The sequence below is a fragment of the Larus michahellis genome, chromosome 14, assembly GCF_964199755.1.
Source record: "Larus michahellis chromosome 14, bLarMic1.1, whole genome shotgun sequence".
Lineage (NCBI taxonomy): Eukaryota > Metazoa > Chordata > Aves > Charadriiformes > Laridae > Larus > Larus michahellis.
In genome coordinates, this window is record NC_133909.1 from 13,572,112 (window position 1) to 13,592,671 (window position 20,560).

The 20,560-nt window shown below is 42.7% G+C and overlaps 1 protein-coding gene across 9 annotated transcripts in view; it reads right to left on the reverse strand.

The window, feature by feature from the left end:
• Nucleotides 1-1,265: 1,265 nt before the first annotated feature.
• Nucleotides 1,266-20,560, reverse strand: part of CEP112 (centrosomal protein 112) — a 171,889-nt gene continuing 152,594 nt past the window's right edge. For 5 of the 9 annotated variants that reach the window (XM_074608019.1, XM_074608018.1, XM_074608023.1 and 2 more), the window contains 4 exons: nucleotides 19,328-19,417; nucleotides 5,527-5,628; nucleotides 3,078-3,142; nucleotides 1,266-1,726 (listed from right to left, as the gene is read on the reverse strand). In XM_074608019.1, the coding sequence (XP_074464120.1) occupies nucleotides 1,723-1,726; nucleotides 3,078-3,142; nucleotides 5,527-5,628; nucleotides 19,328-19,417 (261 nt within the window). In that variant the 3' untranslated portion in view covers nucleotides 1,266-1,722. Of the gene's footprint in view, nucleotides 1,727-1,771; nucleotides 2,705-3,077; nucleotides 3,143-5,526; nucleotides 5,629-19,327; nucleotides 19,418-20,560 lie in introns of those variants that run through there. The other 4 variants (XM_074608021.1, XM_074608020.1, XM_074608024.1 and 1 more) reach the window with 2 other exon arrangements.

Sequence of the window (20,560 nt, forward strand, 5' to 3'; positions counted from 1 at the left end):
GGACACCGGCAATATCCAGAGGTAAATCCCAGCGTGCGCAGCCTGCAGCTCCGCGAGCTCTCGGTGCTTCTCCCGAAGAGCCCAACCACCGCTGCCGTGCACCTTTCTGAGTAAACACGTTTCATTTTACTGCCCACAATTAACTAAATGCATCCTAATAAATGCTTCCTACTAAAACTCACCGTTGCCCCCGGCAAGGCTTTGTGGCACCTGCCGCAGCAGCAGCACCTCCTCGCTTATCAGAGCCGTGACAACCCCTTATCTGTAATTTGTTGATTCAAGGAAGGTGGAGAACCTGCCCAGGCCCAGACCAGCCTGACAATCAGCAGCGCACCCAGCAAAGTTGGCGCCCGTGTTTGGCACGAGCTCCCTGCGGGCGCTGCCAGGAGGTGGGGGTGGATGGAGCCCAGCCTGCCAAAGCCTCTCCTCACTGATCTCCATGCCAGGCGGAGATAAGCGCGCAGCTGGCGAGCTGGGACTCCAGCCGTGTCCAGCCGCCGGCACTCAAGCGATCAGGACCCTCCTTATTCTGCTCGGCCCACGGCACGTCGAGTGCCGGTGCCACCGGGGCGAGGGAGAAGAAGTGGCCGTCCCCGTCAGCAGCGATACGGAGGGTCTCGCTGCTGCTGCTGGACTTAGAAGGCAGGAATTTCTGGCCCCCTCTCAAGCACTCAGACCATTAACTGTGCCTTGATATGAACACTGCTAGCAGCACGGTGCCTAGGGAAAAAAAAAAAAGCTATTCTTGTGTTCAGCGTATCTAAATTTACAGATTACGAATGTACTAACGTACACCCTGGCTCAGGGATGGCCAAGCAATAAGGAAACCTTCCTGTGCCTGGGGGGCAGAGCCAGGGGGGCTCCCCATCCAGGGCCTTCAGCTTTCCACTGGTGCCCAAACCTCATCCCTGCAAACCCTCAGGAATATGCTTAGATTGACCAGGATCACCTGAAAAAGCCAGTGTAGGCCCACGCAGAATCAAGGCCGTACCGGTTACGACTCTTTTTCAGTAATGCCCCATAATTGTCTTATCAGTAAATAACGAAGGACTTCCCCGTGACCAGCATATGCAACCCCCATAATCGATTCATATGCAATTAACTGGCAACGGCGGCTGCATTTGTCATCACGGTGTTTTCGTTCTCGCTACGATATTTTTCCTTGAAACACAGCATACGTTTTCCCTGTTCACAAAGCCATGCAAAACTCTCATATGCACTGTGGCTACGGAGGTGAGTGAGATGCCCAAGCAGGACAATAATGTCAAAACAAAATAGTACAAAAGAATAATATTTTAATATTATGTAAACACATGGGCACAAAACAATGTCAAAATATGTTAAAATATTTTGGACAATAATAATAGAAAATGGGATTTTCTTCATGTGTAAAAGTGAAAAGAATGGGACTGGGAAGCAATAACAAAAATATTAGTAGAGAAAACCCTACTTGCTCGGTAAGCAAGTTCAGCACGGAGTCAAACACGCTGTATATCAAAAGCATAAGTCTGTAATAAGAGAATGATGAAAAAAATAATGGAAGGAAGATGCAACTAAAAATATGCTGGCACAAGCAATGGATGTGTTTTCATGAACTTCATTACATCTTATGTGCTAACAAAACAGCCACCGATCTTTGCAGTTTAATTTACAAGAGCCAAATCTTCAAACCTATTCAAAGCAGTCCATTTGGCAACCGAAGAAATCCAACGGCTCCTGCAGCTACCTGAAAATGAAGAGATTCTCGTTAGTTTTATTTCATTATTTTTACTATAAAAACACAACAGGCTGAGACCAGGGTTGGGTCCGGTTGGCAGCGGGCCGGGTACGGCCGTGAGCGCGGCTGTGTGGGGCGGTCAGGAGCACGCGGGGGCATACAGCAGTAAAAGTCAGTATTTCAGTGAATGAGGATCAGGTAAACGCTAACAAAAATTGTCATGTGAATGTAGCCTTGGAAAAATATCTGCTCAGGAGGAAAATGTCCCTGAGCGGAAGCAGCACAAGAGCTTCTCCATGTCCCGGCGCAAACGCGGCGGCTGCCTGGCCGGGAGAGGAGCTGGGATGCGCCGTGCGGGCTCCGTCCCTGCCCTTCTTCTCCAGCAGGACACAGCTGGGGCTCCTTCCACCCCCAGCATCTCCGTCATTTGTGGCCTGGCCTGATCTAATGGTCCGTGATTATTCATCTTTTTAAACAGCTATTTTCCTAACTAACGAAGACACTAATTCAGAACAAGTTTGAGACAAAACGCATCCCTTGGCAATGCTAAATGCTACCACTGCTATTGGAGAGCGTCTAGAGACTACGTCACAACTTTATATTTACCTAACAAGGTTACCTACGCTGGACTTATTACCAAGAATCTCTGACATTTGCAGTTTCCAATTAGCTTTAGCTAATTCTCGTTAAGAAAAAGTCTAGGATTAATACTTTCAGACAACTTTCACACGGTTAACATTTCTACAAATGGCTAAATATCTTACAAATGCTTACGCTATTTTTACAAGCACACATTCTTATTTGCAGAAATCCTCATGTGAGATATGCAAATATCATCAAAGTCTATAAATATAAAAGAGCTGGAGTGGCTTTCCGAGGAAGTTTCCTTTTACTCACCTCTCCATGTGAATCACTTACTCTAAAGGCACAGCAAGGCTTTTTATTGCTGCAGCACTTGCCATAATTTATATTGGAGGGTGTAAACGTCTGAAAAAAAAAAAGCTCAGGCTCATGAAGATCCGGTACTTTGAAGATGTGATCTGCAATATTATGCATTGCATCATTGTTTTCTATCTTAAAAGGAGGTGGCATCACCGCAGAGCTGCAGCTGTGCACCCAGCCACTGTCTCATCATGAACGTCGAGGCAAAGCCCAGACTTGTAATGCACCTGCGAGTTCTCTCATCTGGCTCTAGTAGCACTGACTAAGCACTGGGAAAATTCTCAGACGCTTGTTTACTGAAAATAAGGATCTTTTAAAACGGCAACCATATTTGAGTGTTTTAATTAAGCCGTAAAACTTCAAGAACTGGGATCCACAGGTGTGAAATGGGACAAATTGATCAAAGGTAATCACGTACCTTCTGGCGTGGTAGGTGTTCAGCTCTTCCTGGAGGACGGAGACTCTTTTCTGCAGAATATTTACCTGTAACATAGATCCCACGTGAAAATGGTGTACAAAATTCTAATTAATGAATTTGCACTCGTTTCATAAAGGGCGTTTTTCTCGTCTTTCCTGCCTAAAAGAAAATGCAATAACACTTTAGCCGCATACTAGGGTTAATACTTGACAGAAGGTCGTTAGCACGGCTTCCCTGGCCCCGCTCCGGCTGCACGCTGCCTACTGCTTTAGGGAGAGACCCAAAACAGAGTCTGAACTCAGCTGGGGGGATGAGATGGGCTACGCGAGGCTCTGGGAGCTCCAGTTCTATTCTCAACTCCCATACGAAGCCTCCGCTCGGATCCCTGCACTTCTGCTCTTGTGATGAAGGTACTCACCTGTTCTTCAAGTGTATGAAAATTAATGTTTATTAATACACCGTGGCCACTTTTGGACGACTCACCAAGAGCAGAGAGTTGGGCAGCGTACTTTATATTTAGCAACGCTTTTAGAAAACTTTGCCCAAGCCTCAAGTATTTTCTTTTTTTTGTTTGTTTGTTTATTTTTATCACTGCTGGGTGTTTTTACCCAGCCTATCCTCTTCATCCTCCTCCAACAATAAATAATCCTGACAGGTGCAGAGATTCCGCTGCCCTTCTTGTCTGATGTTTTCAAACAGGAATTTCAGCAATTTTCAAAGCCCAGGACACCTGTGCTTCAGAAAGAGCCCTGCTGCTGAGCAGTCTGCGACGGCAGCGCACCGCTGCAAACACAGCCAGCAGCTATGTATTTCTGGGATAGCACCCAGGTTTGAGTATGTGTAGTTACTTTTACTCTTTTGAAATGCTGCTGCCGCTTACAGAAGCCCTGCAGGTGGATATCAGATTCTACTTTTTTTTTTTTAAACTCATTAAAAGGTGCAGTATTCTTATATTAGCTCCAGAGTAATGCTTCCTACCAGACAGCGCTAATAGTCAACCACACTTTAAAAATAGCTTTTTACTATCAACTGGAAATAGATTTCCCCAGTAGATCCTTAACTCTTAATTTCCCACAGCTATTTAAATGAGAAAGAGCATCATTCCCATTAGGAATCCCTTGATATATAAGCAGAGTGTTTACAACATAGCATTGAAATTGCATCTCTATAGCACACAGGAATATGAAAGTTTCCCCTATGAAAATTTCCTACTTCTATTAAAGGCACACTTTGCCAGCAGAAGTGTCTCACGCATAGCAAAAAAATGCTTAGGCATTGTAAAGAAGGGGGAAAAAAAAGGAAAAAAAGCATATACATTAAATTACCAACCATCTCCTCTAGAGAGATTGCATAAGAAAGAGAAATGGAGAGTTTGTAGATCTATAATTGCTGGAAAAACGGTCTGGGAAATTGGTACAGGGAGTGTGCTGGTATCAAGCCTACACTTGTACGCTGTGTCCTCGGGGCTTTTGCTCTTCCCAGAGCCCGCGGGCAGCTCTGAGGCACCAGCGTTGCCCTGCCTCTCCCGTCTCTTCCCTGCAGCCCAGGAGAGATCCCAGTCCTTCCCAACACGTTTAAATGCACAGCCCGGCACTGGGCCACATGCGAATTCTGGCAGCGTTTTCTTCGCATCACCATTATTTCACACCAATGATCACTCCTCTTTATTGCTATTTATCCTTCTTAATGTGAGTTCAGGCAACGATGATGTTTTGTTTTCTTCCAGCTCCTAGTATCCTGAATAGGCCAGCATCAAACAGCTTCTGCGGGAACCACGTAGAAGAACCACACTCGGTTCGTTAGTGATTCCCTATTTACAATGACATTGTGATATTTCTATTAGCCAGTTTCATGGTCTATTTCATACAAATAATATTGATCCTGTATTGCTCTAGATGAGCTAGCGTCTTGCAATATTAAAACCAGAACAGTTACAGAAGTCTATTAGAGCCTCTTTATATTGGAAAATGTAGAAACAACACAATGATCATTTGGATGACTATCTTAAAAGAAATACCCCATTTGCTTTATTACATAGGCTGAAAGAAAACAAAATGATTTCTCATTCTCTCTGCACCCTTTACATGCATCCTTTAAATGATTGCTTCAGGAGAAACGGGGGAAGGAAGATGAGAGATAACTGCGTGCTACACATGAAAGGTTGAGAAAAAAACCCTAATACTGAATACAGCGTAATTTCTACCTTCAATTGCCATCTGAAGCAAAATCCGGGATCAAAAGTTACAACATGGTATTCTTAAGGTGAGGAGGCTGGGGGAGAAAAGCCTTGTGAACAGTGACTAAGTCAGAAGTATATGAGTCCTGCCATAATTTGGTTTTGAGACTTACTCACTATTTTTGGCCAAATTTTAGATGGTCATAATTTCTTGTCTAGAAGAGATGGTTTTTATCCAGTCCAAAAAGTTGAAGATGAATAAGAAGAATTTACCTGAGATTTTAAAGATACAATGGTGTCTTCAAGTTCCTGTCTCACAGACGCTGGCATCAGACCTTTGAATGTGGTTTCATATTCTTGTCGTATATGGGTCATCTGAAACAGAACAAAAAGAAATTTATATATAGATGGTTGCTCTTGGAAGCCGGAGAGTGACTTTTTTGCTTCTTTTGCCCAAATTGGAGCCCAAGTAAACTCAGAATTGAGATATCAAGGGAAAGGGAAGGAGAAGAAAGATCAGTAAAGACCTATAAAGTGCAAAAGAGGTAAAAAAGAGGAAGAAAGGAAAAAGAAAACATAAGAATAAAGAATATATGAAGAGGAGGAAAAAATCATGAAAAGGAAACAGTAAGGCATTTGTTGGACCGTGGTCTGAAGAAGCAATAATCACTCCTAAATCTGTCTCAACAGAGCATTTATACAGCCATAAACTTCTCAAATTGATAATCAGAAGTGTTATTTTTGTCTTTGGTGGGATCTGAACCATGTCAGTAGAGGGATATTTGCTCCTTACTCCCTTAGACAAGGGGAATTACTGTTTCCCAAGATTTTTTTTTACATAATTTCTAGGTGCTTTTAAGGCCTTTTTTTTATTGATTGCACAACTGCTTTTCATTGCACTTTGTGTCCTCCTCAACTTCACTGATGCTCCGGGACTTTCAACGAATAGGTCCGAGTATCTTAGACGTTACGAGATCAGATGTTCACACCAAAATGATTTTAGTCCATAACCTTATTCAACAGATGCTGAGTAAGCAGTATGGTTACAACGCCGTGTTAAATGAAGACAGATGAGCTGGAAGGACTGTGCTTCGTATCTCTCCGGTGAGGCTGTATGTGCCGAATCTTGTCCCAGGAAAAGTCCAGAGAGTCTGGATCAGCTCCATCCACCAAGTGGCACAGGACTGCTCGCACGCGTTAGTACTCGGCTGAATCAGGGCCTCACATCTGTACTTAACTTCCAATAGGATTAACCGCTTAATTCAAATTAAGCAAGTACTTAGGTGTTTTTCTGGATTAGCAGCTGAATATGTAAATAAAGGATAAAAGGGAATCAATATCAGATTAACTTATAAAATATCTTTAAACACTCAAATGGAATCTTTTTTCCCAATGATTTACACGCCAACATCATTTTGCGCTAATTTTGGCTTAGTTACCAAATTGCTTAAATCTACCATTGCGACCGCAAATCAAAACCTCAGCCTTACATCTGAAGAAGCCACGAGTTGTAACTTCCAGCTCCCAGCTTGCAAGGGGCGCACACGCTTCAACTCGTGAGAACCCAGCCCAAAGTTCACTGCAAGATGTGCCAATTACCACCTTTCGGAAAAAGCAGGTCATGCCAAAATCTGCATTATGCATAACACAATTATCAATACAAAAGGAATAAAACAATCTGATGAAACTTTAGGAAAATTCTGCCTATGAGTCATTCCAACATGCAGAAGAAATCTCCAAATCTCTATGCAAATAGGCAATTAGAAGCTTTCCTTGTGAGCTGCAAGTAAGTGATGCCACTATGCAAATCTAAAGAGAAAAAAAAGGTGAGACAGGAAACCTTGTTTGAACTCTGCTTGTATATAGGGCAGTGATCAAAATTTATGTTTTTGAAAGTTACACCAATAAATTTATGCTTCTACTTCTAAAAGGGCTTACAATGCTTTGCATAGGTGCCTTGCCAGGATAAATATTTTCTGAGCCAACAGCTCATTTGGGTGGGGATCTTGATAGATCAGGAACATATATCTCAGTTCATTCAACGTGTCACATTTGTTCGTGGTGAGACGGGAGCAGAAATGGGCAGCTAGAACAGCAAAATGCTTTTATTTCCTAAATTTTGAATAATAAAGATTTATTCCACAATTAAGAGGATCTGGATGATCCATCACCTTGCCAATATGTTGGGGTGACCCAACCAGCACAGAATCATAGAATCAGAGAATGGTTTGGGTGGAAAGGGACCTTAAAGGCCACCCAGTGCCACCCCCTGCCCTGGGCAGGGACACCTCCCACCAGCCCAGGTTGCTCCAAGCCCCGTCCAACCTGGCCTTGAACCCCTCCAGGGACGGGGCAGCCACAGCTTCTCTGGAATCTCCATCGCCGGGGCCCGACTCACACTCAAGCTCTGCATTTTCAGGCGATGCCAATGCCAGGAGCTGAGCCCAGGCCCTGATATCATGCACCAGCCCACGAGCCAGGACTCACACCAGGTCCCGCAGGTGCCGAGCACACAGCAAGAGCCCCTAATTATAATTTTTCCTAGAGGAAAGTCAAGCAAGTTTCATTGCAAGAAGAAAGAACAGAAATTTTAATACAGCTCTGCGAGTGAAATAATAATGTTCTAATTGTGCAACAGCCTTCTTTCAACCAAGTCACTGGTTTTAATAGTTTAATCTGCAAGTGTCCTCTAAATACATGCTTTCACAAGGCTGTCAACGTTTGCCATTAACTCTGCAAAGCAGCAAGGGGATTGTTCCCTTTTGACAAAGGTGTTTCTTGGAAAATCATGAAGAAATACATACTGTGCTTTAAAGTATGGATATATATTACTGAGTTGGCTGAAAACGGAGAAAGAAAATGAGAAACAAGCCCTGGTAGCTGTAATATTGCTTGGGGCTGATTTCTTACTCTATTTCAGAGGGAAGACGCACGTTTTTTGCAGTGAAAACTGTTCTTTGGAATACAATTGCAATTTGTTTGTTTGCTAAGACAAAATTTGTTACTTTCAACTGTGCTCACTAATAATTGCATCACAATAAGATGAAAATAAAATCCCAGATGTTTCCTGTCCTATTATGATAAACAACATGCTGATATTTTTGGCTGAAGTTACTTTCAAGGTCTATTGACCCAGGAGATTAAAATAGTGCATGGCAAAAATCTGAGTCACTTCTTGCAACTGAAAAATAATATATAGTGGGCTAACATATACTAATTTTAATGTGGGAAGGTTTTTATTTTTTAACACTTATTTTTGACCAATGAAAGCTATGTCTGCAGGGATTGTTTTTTATAACTTTTTTTTTTTGTGCCTTAAAGGCTTTTTTGTTCTTTTATAGCCTCAAGCTGCCTCCCTAGGATCCACAAATACTGTGTCTCCTCTTGCACTCTTGAGAGATGTTTAAAATTGCAATTCTTCAGCCCTCAGGAGGGCTTTAGTCTGCTGCATGAGGATAGCTCTATTTCATTTACTGTTGTATTCGTTTTTCTTCAATCCTGAGAAAGTTGGGGTTTTTTTGAAAATTCATTTTGGTGAGTTGATTTAATCCACGAACCCCTAGGAAGGTTTTATAGCTTTTAATATTAAGCTGCCACACTGGTCTTTGTTTATTCAGGTTGGTGGCTGACATATGAGGTTTAAAGTTGTACCATCAATCATCTTTGGTGTCAGTAGAAACAACTGGAAGCTGAAGTTGCCACACATAGCTCAGGTATGCGCAGCCACACGATAAATTACAAAAAAGGGACAAATATTCACGCAGTTATACGAAGGGAAGCAAAAAGCGGGGAAGTTATAATTTCACGGAAGACCATGAGATCTTGTCATAGGTGGGCACTGACCGTTCTCAAAAGAGATAAAAGTTGGTTTTGACGCCCAGAAGAGAAATATCCAATACCAAGCTTTCCAAACCAAGCGGTCAGGCCTGGCCCAACGCTTTTCAGTAGCGTAAGACAAGTTTCAATTTTATTGCTTCACAGGGTCTTCAGGTGGCACAATTCACTTCTGCAGCTACTCGTTATTTGTTTGTGGGGCTGGGTGAGAAGCAGAGGGGAGCACGGGACCGATCAGGAACAAGTCCCGCTGGCACCTCGCTGCACTGGAGTCACTCTCCTTCCTTTTTGAAAGAAACAACCTACACACAGCCAGGAAAAATGCAGTATTTTCAAGATGACCAGATACATTTTAGTCCGCGAGCTAACAGCCTGCAAAGCAGAGGATACTCTGCTTCTCTTCTATGCTTTCTATACAGCCACAACCACGCCGTATCCTGGGGTTCCTGGCACCCACTCTCACCTTCTTCCTTCCGAGAGGTCCGTGATGCTGAGTTTATCACCCAGAACATGCTGTCCCTGGTGCAAAATCCCCATCTCTTTAAAAAACAATAATTAAAAACCAAACCCAAATGCAATCTTGTCCAGATCTCCCAATTGTAAATTACTTGATTTGAACCAGAGGAGCACAAGGAAAATGCAAAAGAAACTCTGAGGTGTACATTGCCAAAGTAAATGAAGGGACCACAGAAGAGTTGTTCAAGTTCCTTTAAAAAAAACAGATCTTGTCTTGAAGGGCACAAAGTTAACATTTTGTTTATGTCAGATAAGAGTCAAAAGGCAGTTCAGTTAACTGAGGTGGTATGGTTTCTTTAGTATCTCAATTTCTGCCTGTGTATGATATTTGTGGAGGATAATTCCACGTGTGCCAGGCAATAGCAGGATAGCGACCAAAAGGCATAATTAGGATCATATAATTATTATCAAACTTTCTCCACGTTTAAGAGGGAGTAAGATGAGAGAAAATTTCCTGTGTCTCAAATCCTTTCCTGCATTATTTAAACAACGGTATGTTACAATGCTGTTTAAAAGAGAAATCTCTTTAAAAAGGTTACGCACCTCTTTCTGCAATACACATCTCTGAAAGGAGACGTGAAAGATCTGCTGTAATAAATCTGAAGTCAGGTTAGGGTACCAAAAAGGTAAAAATAACTCCTTCAGCCTTAGGCAGATCATTTAGTCTCAGACTGAAGTCTCACCCTAAATGAGGATAATAATAATAATAATAATAATAATAATAATAATAATAATAATAATAATAATAATAATAATAATAATAATAATAATAATAATAATAATAATATTGCATAGGTCAACTTCATTCAGGTGGTGTGAAGATTGCCGAAGTAATTTTCTGAAAGCACTTTGAAAAGGGCAAGCGAAGGACAAATTACTACGATGCCATCCCAATTAAAAAAAAACCCAATCAACAAAAACCCAAACAACAACCCAATGAATGTCAAAGTAATGATTAATCGCAGCTCGTTTGTGTTCTCCCTAATTGCACTGACTCCTCCTCTGCTTCCGAGCACTCCTAACCTCCAAGGGAGCACAGCTCTGCTCCCACAAAACTGCCACAAGTCTCTGCGGGACCCTCCCTCCATCAGCTGCCTGCGGGACGCTGGGCAATACCTGCAACTGAGGAACCAAATCTACCAAAATCTGCACTTTCCTTAAATTTCAGATCTCTTGGGATTCTGTCATAAGAGAATATTTAATTAGAGCTTGAAATCTTCTCCAGCAATTTCTCCTAATGATGTATCCATTTTTTCAATGCAGAACAAGGCCTGAACATTTGTCTTTTCACAATATAATCAAATATGAATATCCACTGCTTTTTAGTCCACATCTTCTCTTATTTCAGACAGTGGGAATTTCTATTCTTGCTGTGCAACGTATGTTGAAATATGGTTCTTCCAGATTTAGAGAAATAAAATGCAATTTGATACAAACGTTCTCAAGTTCTTAAGAAAAGTAACGAACGCTATAAATTGCATGAATTTGGCTCAGATGAAAACAGTAACCGAGCAAGATCAGCTGAGCAAGTTATTTTGTCAAGTGTACACCATGTTGTTCTCCACGGAGAAAATACTGCTGGAGAACCTCCTCTCTTCTGACAGTTTCAATAAAACATAAATTGGTGGCATAGCTTTCCTCTTTGTTTTTCTGTCTTTAGCTAGTAAACCATCTGAGCATCCAAAACATTTTTGCCTTGTTGTTTTACTAACCCGCGGGGACCTCCAGCTCTGCCGGGCTGAGCTTTCTGCTCTAAGTCATATTTTTCCTTTTCCCAACCTGCATCCAAGAGGCCTTATTACTTCGGTGGCTTGTATTTCGATATCTTTCTTTTCTTAACCAAGATCTCCCACCTGGAAAATCCTGTTTGTAGTTAAGCAATACAAGTCTATATAATTCGTAGCCGCAAAGGAAGGGAAGGCAGGCAAAGCTTTTTTTTTAAAAAAAAAAAACACCAGTGGGCTGCATATGGCAAGAACAGCATTCTTGGGATTACGCGAGTTGGAGAGGAATAAAAGCTTTCACTGTCAACACCATAGAACAACCAGGAATGCTGCGGCTAGAAAATCCGCGCTGTTCTCTCAACCTCCCCCTCTCCAGGGCTCCGCTATTGTTCCAGCTGGGATTTGGAGGATCCCTGACTTCTTTTCCCCTCCTTCTGAACGACTCATCGCAGATGCCATCTTTGTCCCCGAGCGCTATTCCCTTCAGCTCTTGTCCACGCTTCCACCAGCCGGAGGGGTCGTTCCGGCAGTGGGAAGGTCCTGCCCTCGGGGGGGCTCGGCCACGGCTCGCACCCCCTGAGCGGGAGGAACAGAATCAACCAGCGCTGCTGGGCCACAGCTGGAGACACATGGTGCTCGTTTCTGCCTCTGCCGATTCCTAATACGCTATCAAGATAATTAAGTCTGAAATAAAGCTATAAGCATCTTCGACACCACCACTGGAATGTATTTATGTATTTCAGTTTTACATTACGGAATGTGTTACCTTCTATATGATCCCTTCCCTCGTGGGGTGGTTCAGCAAGCGGAGGTTTCAGTGTGGGATCCGCGGAGGCGCTGAGTGCTCGCTAACGACGGGGAGAGCTGACGAAGCCCAGCAGCGGGCAGGATGGGGCTCAGCATTTTCACACTGACTGCGCGAACAAGCAAGTCTTTGTAGGCAATCATCAGAAGCTACTTTTAACTATCACCATTTTCGCTCTTTCAAGGACAAGAACCTAATCGGCATCTCAACTGGAAAGCAAGCTGCCGGGATTGCAAAGCATCCCCCGTTGGCCAGAGGCTGCTCGGCGGTGGCCACGGGTGAGGACGGGCAGCGCGGGACACGGCCACTGCTGCGCTTTGCGGGCAGACGTCTCATCGATGGCATTTCATGCTGATTAAATTGCAAACAAAATAATACTTTAGAATTTAAATTACAGTAAAAATCAGCATAAAGCTGGCCTTTTTCTGTCCTTTTTAGCTCCATCCCGGCACCTCATCACCTAGAAAAAAGGAATGGGACAGTTCACTAATTGAGCACCCGTCGCTGAGAGCCCACGCTGGAGACGAGCTGTCTCTGCTCTTCTCTTCTGCCAGCCGACTGGCTCCTCCATGCATTGACATTTCTTCTTTTTTTTTTTTTTTAATTCCCTGCATTAAATACCAGCATCATTGTCCCTTGTAGTCCTGCTTTGAACAGTTCTGACAGAACAAAATTCCCTTAATTGATAATATGCAAGCAAACCACAGACGCTCTAAAATGACGTACCACTCTCTTAGAAGAAAGATCTCTTCCTCGTTCACTACTGTTTAAGACGAAGAGCTAGAAAACTGTCATTTTAAAACACTCTCTAATTCCTGCATGCCAGCATATGCTCCTGTTCTTTTCTGGTAAAAATTCTCTTTTTCCTTTTAACTATTTGTTCTGTAGTTTCTGCCTATGTCTTTCTCCAGCTGGCCACTTCGTTCCAATAAATCATTCTGTTCTATGAAGTGGGTATATATTTGTGTATTTTCCAGTTGTGTCTGATTACCAAAGCTAACATTTGATCATTGGCTTCCACACGTACATCAGCATCATCTACCTCTTCTCCCTTTGACAGCTGCACAGTTGGTGAGAGCCTTCTCTCCCGCAGTTCCTGCCATATGGAGCTCCTGGGAACTTTCAACTCCATTGATTTCCAGCTCCTTTCAAATCCCACCTGCAAATCTGGTTTTCTGTGCTTGAAGCTCAGCTTCTATCTCCTTCTGCTAATCTGAAACTTTGTGCTATACCGTATAACTTACTATTTTCCGTTTAATTCTGCATTCCTTTCACAGTAGACTGTTAAAGAAAATGCTATACAAAATATAAAATACATCAAATGCAAAGTTATGATTTATTCTAACAATCTCAGTCTTAATTAAAAACTGGGGAGTGCTTTTGTATCAAAGTGATTAATTAATATATCAATGGAATTGCATGTATAGTAGACACTAACCAACGTGAAAGTGGTTGAATTTGGCTCCAAATAATGTCAGTAGTCATTTATGGTGCCTTCGTCAACATTGCCGTACACCGACGGGGGCGCCTATCTCCATGAAAGGTCCCTTATAGGGATGTAACCAGAATCACTCTGATTCTTCCCCAGACAGCCTCCGTCGGGAAGTCTGAAGAGAGAACAACGTGCTCAGAGACGGAGGTCTTGGTCTGTGCACGCCAAACAGCCTCACCAGCACGCCCTCGCTTGTGTCAGATTCTTTGCCGCTTGTATGTGGCTCTCCAACATCTTCTTTTCAAGAAAAATGTTTTAAACTTGAAATGTGTTCACCATAAGTAGATAGGAAGGAAATCTCCTATCGTGCTGTCTGCAGACATCGAACCAGCAGATTTTCAGGTGCCAGCCTGTGAGGAGCTCTGCCACCCTGGCTGTTTATCTCATCTCCTACGCTTTTCACTCTATGTACATATATGAAATGTTTTATGGAGGAAAAACACAGAACCCTCCTGACCCCCGTGCCTGGGGTGCCGGCAGAGCAATGGACAGAGAGGGGAAGGATGCAGAACTGCAGAAAAACAAGCGCTCTTCAGCCACAGCCCGCCCGGTCCGTGCTGTTCACATACTGAAACTGCGGGAACTGCTTCGATGTGACAATATTTGGTGTCGCTGTTCTTGAAAGTCACCGTGGAAACTTCTCTTGGATTCCCCCTTCCTTCCCTGTGGCAGCGGAGGCTGCGGAGCGCTGGAGCCAGCGCTGCCGCCCGAGGGCTAAACGCCGGGTCCGCAGGCAGGGACGGGCAAGGGCTGCTCGCTGGGCATCGCTCCTGGGTGAAGATCCTTCACATGGAGACTAAGCTTCCCATTGCTGTGGGAGCAGGAATCGGTCTCTGGGGGAAAATTCTGGAAGAATTTCAGCAACATGGCTTGAAGCAATGGGAGCGAATGGCAGAATTTCATCAGCAGCTCCAGTGCCTGTGGCTGGTTCTCAGTTTCCAAAGTGCTGGTGGGCTCCGCAAGACAAAGGCTGCCTAAATCCTCCTCACCTGCTGGCCACAGAGCAAACTTTCATTTTTAAATACCTAACCTAGAGCTTATTAGCCTGATTTTAGATGACTCTGACTTGTTCTGAGAAAGACAACCCTTTGAGAAAGTGTGGAAATTCGAGGCAGGGGCCCCAGAAGCGGTGCCTTTCCCAATCCCCTGGGGCACCTGAGCTAAAAGTCCCGTCAGAGGAGAGCGGCTGGGTTTGGAGCACCCTTCCTGCAGCGCCTCCCCCACCTCCAGACGGAGGAAACTCCACTCCTTCCACCTGATTTTTCCAGAGCATACCTAGCAGGGCAGGATGATGGAAGCGAGGGCAAAGATGTTCCATGAATTTATCTGTCTGCATTTAAAACTCTGTGATAGCTTTAAAAATGAACCTGAAAAGAAATATGGACCAAAAGCCCTAAACTAAAGGGCGATTAATATTACTCAGGTCTCCCAGCCACCGTTGTCTTAAGGATTTCGTGGGAGCCGTACCCTGGACTCGTCTCTGTCCGGCTGCCCCTTCGCTCCCAGCTCCCCAGAGCTGCAGGCAGGAGCACGATTCCCATCCAGGAGAAGGTGTGGCAAATGTTAGAAGTTCTCTCTGCTACACAGCAACTAAAATTGCAGAACGATGCATCACAGCATTCATCTGAGAACAAATATATTTAGTTGGCATGGAAACGGGAAGTTAGGCTGACTGTGGTAAATATCCAGCAGTCATAAAAAATTGAGCAAGTCAGAATAATAAACATTAAAAACGAAAACTCGCTGAATGCTTTTGAATCATAGCTCTTTTACAATTATCACTCCTGTTTTCATTTGAACATGAGTGAAATCCACTTAACAAACCAAGCTGTTCCGTTTTATTCCAAATACTTCTACGACATCCTTATTCTGATAACTGCTTTCTCCCTTTTTTATAATCTATTTGAGAAAAGAGAAATTAAAGGGCTGGAAATCTACATTGGTATTCTCCTTCATTTCCTCAGTAACATTCATGAATTGAACACGATTGATTTTCTGTCTTCAGAGAATCTCTCTCCTTTACGACTCTATTTGTGACTTGGCTGCTTGGAGGAGCACCCCTATAGCTTGAGTATCTACGCTCGGCTGTTTGCGAACATGAGGAACTTTTCCCCTCTGTTATCCCCAATTAGAAATTTCACATCACACTCAATCCACCCCCACAGTTAAAAACACCAGAGCGAGGAATTAAAAGAATAGTTGTGCATTTTTTTACGAAAAAAAATCTTGCATGTAATTCTCAAAAGAGAGGTTCTTGGAGCTTTTTAGTATACTGGCTTGGGGTGATTACCCTTACAAAATGGAATTTGAATGAAATGAGGTATTCTAAAGACATCTAGGTAAATAAAGCAAGAAGATCACTACCATTAATTTTTATACAGGCCCAAATTCAGCAAAATTTCTTGCACATGCTTAAATTCCCTGATTCATTAAGGCACATGTTTAAGCTCTCAGTGATGTGCGTCATTTTTAATTACACGTTCACAGGATGTAAAGTCTGCTGGATGAACAATTTAGATTTTTTAACTATGAGTGACAACTGCACAAAGCCACATGACTCAAGAAAGAGAACCATTTTTAGTAGAATGAGACATCTTTCTGTCAGAAATCTTGTCTTACATTAGATCTAGGCATGCATCAGAGAAAAACCAAGTGACACCCTACAAGAGTTACGATGCAGGGACATAACCTAAACGGGAGCAGTTGACAGGAAGCCGGTTCCCAGAGTTCCACAGTGGTGAGATATAAGAAACTTCAGCATCGCTTTGCAAGGAAAGGGCTTGGACACGCCCAAGTTTCCCAGGAACCTTCCCAGCCTGCTTTCACTGCCTTGCGACTATAGATCAAAAACCCCTATAAATATAAAAACCTATATATTAAGTGTCAGTTACACTTTATTTACTGCTATTTTGCCACTTTCCATGAATACAAGTCCATATGTCTCAAGAGGGTGGACACCTAATTTTTGAAGGAAACACCCATCATTTTGACATGAAGAAAGATAATACAGTTCTGAGGCTCCAGAAGTGCAGCATCACGGAACACATGGACCGTTGTCCTAGAAAACCATGCTTAGCAGAGACAGGACAACCTTTACGGAAAAGGTAATATTATTTCGGTTAGTCAAAGTGGGAGCAATTCCCAGGCACTTCTGACAAACGTACATTCATCTGGATTGGAACTCATCACTCCGATAACGTTGCCGAACTGCACCACTGATGAAACCACACAGATCTAACGTGATTGCATCTACTCACACCGTAAAGGGGATCGAAACAGTAAACAGGAGTAAACACAAGTTCATACAAGAACATGAAGTACTGGAATGAAAAAGCTCCATAAAAAACAACAGCTCATCTTCAACTGCAGCGCCATGCTCGCCTCTAGACAGCTCAAGGGCTTGCCATCGGAGTCCTTCCAACATATTTCCCCCCCCCACTTATTTATAGGATAGTTTGTCTCTCTGGATAATTATAATAAAGAAAGGTTAACTCTGTGTGATCACCAGAGGGTTACTGTAACAAAGAGTTAAGCTTTGTGGATCTGTCAGTCACTCTTAGAGACTGAAGAGTTATAAGGACATTGCACTGAAAAAAAGACAAACATGGAGCACCAAGATACCACCCAACAAGCCATAACGAGAAACAGCTTTTTATTTTTAATTAAAAGCACAACAAAATGTTTTTTCATGTCTCATTCATTTGTTTGTTGTTGTTATAGAATCAAAACACAAGATTTTTCCTTTTAATGAAAAACAGAAGCTGTTTAACCCTCTCTCCTCCTTATTTACAGGCAAGTAAAAGCTCAGAAAAGTGGCCTTTGTAATAGCGCCAGCGCAAATTTTGATGTTTTATGCAATTCCAATTCAGACATTATTTGGTAAAAAGCAGAAAGCGAGTTCTACGTTGCTGCCTTAAATATTTCCACTCCCTGATCGGCTGATGAGTCGTTAGCTACTGCTAATACTTGATGAACATGTTTACAGGTAGCCTGGCCAAGACATAATAACTGGAAATACATCAGAGCTGTCGTTTTTCCATTTTCCTCCTGGAGAGATAACTAATGGATAACTAATGGATTAACCAGTCACAGAGAAGACACACTAACAACTTTCAAAATGTTTGTCTGCAAAATAAACCAAAGCCACCTAAACAAAGACAACCTCAATGGCTTCAGCTTCTTCAGAACGTCCCGACAGCCAAATGGCAGAGACCAGACCGTTGATGAACACAGGTACGAGCGTTACCATAAGTCTGCTAAGGTAGTACCACCCTGCAGGAAAAGCTCTAAGCTGGACGATGCGGTGTCATTTAAATAACGTTTCTGTTCCATTCATACTGGGGAACGGGACGTTACCAGCTGAGCTAGTCCTTCATGAATTTTGTGTGGACAGGACAGCCCGTAGGTTGGTTTGGGCAGGTGCTCATGTAAGAGAAAACCTTGAAGGCAGAAAGGGGGGACCATCCTGTGAATCTGCACGTCCAGACTTCCACCTCTGTATTTCACAACCCATTTTTTGTTTCTTCTGATGGATCCTCTCTCATAACGGGTCAGAAAAAAAAGCAAAATGCCAGTGGCAAAGATTAAAGAAAAAAAATAAAGAAAAAAGAGATTTGGAAGAGGACTCTCATAGCGTGCAGGCAGTGCTGTCCCTGGGAGGGACAACCATGCACCAAATAGCTAATTTTCCTTCTGCTTTTCCAGGAGACTCTTTGAATGCAATGCTTGTCGGCCAACTCACCACACCAAATTCCTCCGGTGCGCGAGCGACCCCGACCAACATCTAGGTTTGGGAGGCAGAGGGGGAAGAGAGCAGAAGAGCTAATCACTGACTCCCCGGAGAGGAAATACATGAACATAAACACCACGGGTGAATGAGGGGTCCCATGTGCAAGTAGGATGAAAGCAACTGGGGAAAAAATATTTGAAATTAATGCTTATTACTCTTCTACAACCACCCCGACTTCCTATTCCTGCAGGTATAGATTTAGAAATGCGTTGTATAGGATATATGTTATATGTTATGGATACTGTTTACTCAGCACCACATAAAGTTCTCAAATGCTGCAAAAACTGATTTGTATTAGAAATCCATAAATTCGTAGGTGATTCAGATACCCACCAGCTGTATATTTTCCTGACTAATTCAATTTAATCTGCACTTCGTTGCACATCATTGTCTTCCCATTCCAATATTAGTCTGTGAACTACATACACTATTTTGCTGGAAGTACACTAAATCTCCGATTTCACTGAAAGTGTCCAGAATAATTTTAGCACTATTAATCATATGGAACTGTTTACAGACAACATGCTAGGACAATGAATGCATAAGATCAAGAATAAAGATTATTTTTAGCTCAGTTATTGTCCGGTTATAATTCTCCTCGTACAAGCCATTAAACAACAGGTTAGAATAGTCTCAGAAACCTTGTTAAAACAGTATAGTCGGTTCAAAATAAATGCATCATTTAACAGCTAGAATAGTTGAAATACCAACTTGAAGTAGAGAGCATGAGATAAGCATTTGCCTGTAGGGTTCAGACAGTTTAATTCTCTTTTATTACCAAAAAAACAGAAAAGAAAGCTAGCTGAAAATTTTGCAGGAAAATACGTGCTTTTTGCTTTGAAGCAAGATATTATTTTTAAACCTCGAACCTCCTTGCCCGAGGGAAGAGGACGGGGGGGGACAGCAGCGGGTACCTGCTCGTGGGCCTCCAGCTCCCTGAGTTGCAGCTTCTTCTCTGCAGCCCGCAGCTGACCGCGGTAACTTTCCACTTCATCTTGTAAAGCCTGAAACGACACCAAACGGGTGCAAAACACACGTGAGAAACACAGGACAGCAGAAGAACTTACAGGTAATGTCGTTCAACGAGCTGATTAAGAAAACAGCGCAGCGTCAGGACGGCTCCTCAGCTACAGCCGCTTCCAGCCGTACGGGACAGACCCGCTTTGGCCAAAGTTATTCTGCACAGGTAGGACCACAGATCGAACAGGAGTCGTTAACTCTTAGTAGTTCTATCTTATTATAGGCTACAAGTATTCATGCTAAAAATGCAATAAATACCCTCAAAGATTGAAAGGGAAATGGAAATGCTGCAATTGCAACAATTGCACTTGCTATTACAAATGTCTCAGGTTTTTGTTATCGTCTTATTTGTACAGTCTCTGCTTCCTATGGCCACTTCGCAGTGTGCCAATAACTTTTCCTTTAAGCCAGAAGAATAATCCTCTCTCTGGAAAACCATGTCTGGAATTTGCAGTGAAAATGTATTCCATATTATTGAAAAGGGATGCTCGCCGAGACGAGGGGCTCCCTCCCGCCCTCTAGTCAAGTCTAGCATGCCATCTACCAACGAAGTATAAATGGCAATAAATAAAAGGAATATTATGATCATGTCACTTCACCACAACTATCCAGTCTTTATTTAGTTCAGAAATAATCACTTCTAAATCAAGCTCATAAAATGCACTGACAAATTTATTTTGTCATTATTGTTCTTCATATATATTTATTTTTATTACAGCAGTCCCTCAGAGCCTTGATCTTTTTGTTACACACTTAACAAAAGAGCAGTCACGCCCCAAGGAACTGATAGCCTATGTTATTTCTAACAGATACACACCAAACAAACAATACAAAGTTTCAAAGATATTTTTTTTTAAAGTTTCCTAGTCATTGTTGAATGTTTGAATACACACTTAACATTTACTTACACATTTACTAAAAGCTTAGTTATGTTGTCAGCTTGAATAAAGGCATTGTTAACCGCAAGTGCTGACTTGAAGCGAAGTGCACAATGTGGCTGTTAGATTGACATCAGCACAGAGGCGGCTGTGGCAGCAGAAAGGGAATATTTTGAGTTATCTTTTGTATGGCAGGAAATCAGGGCACGGCTACCCATCAGCTGCAAAGCGTGGCGCAGAGTCAGGACT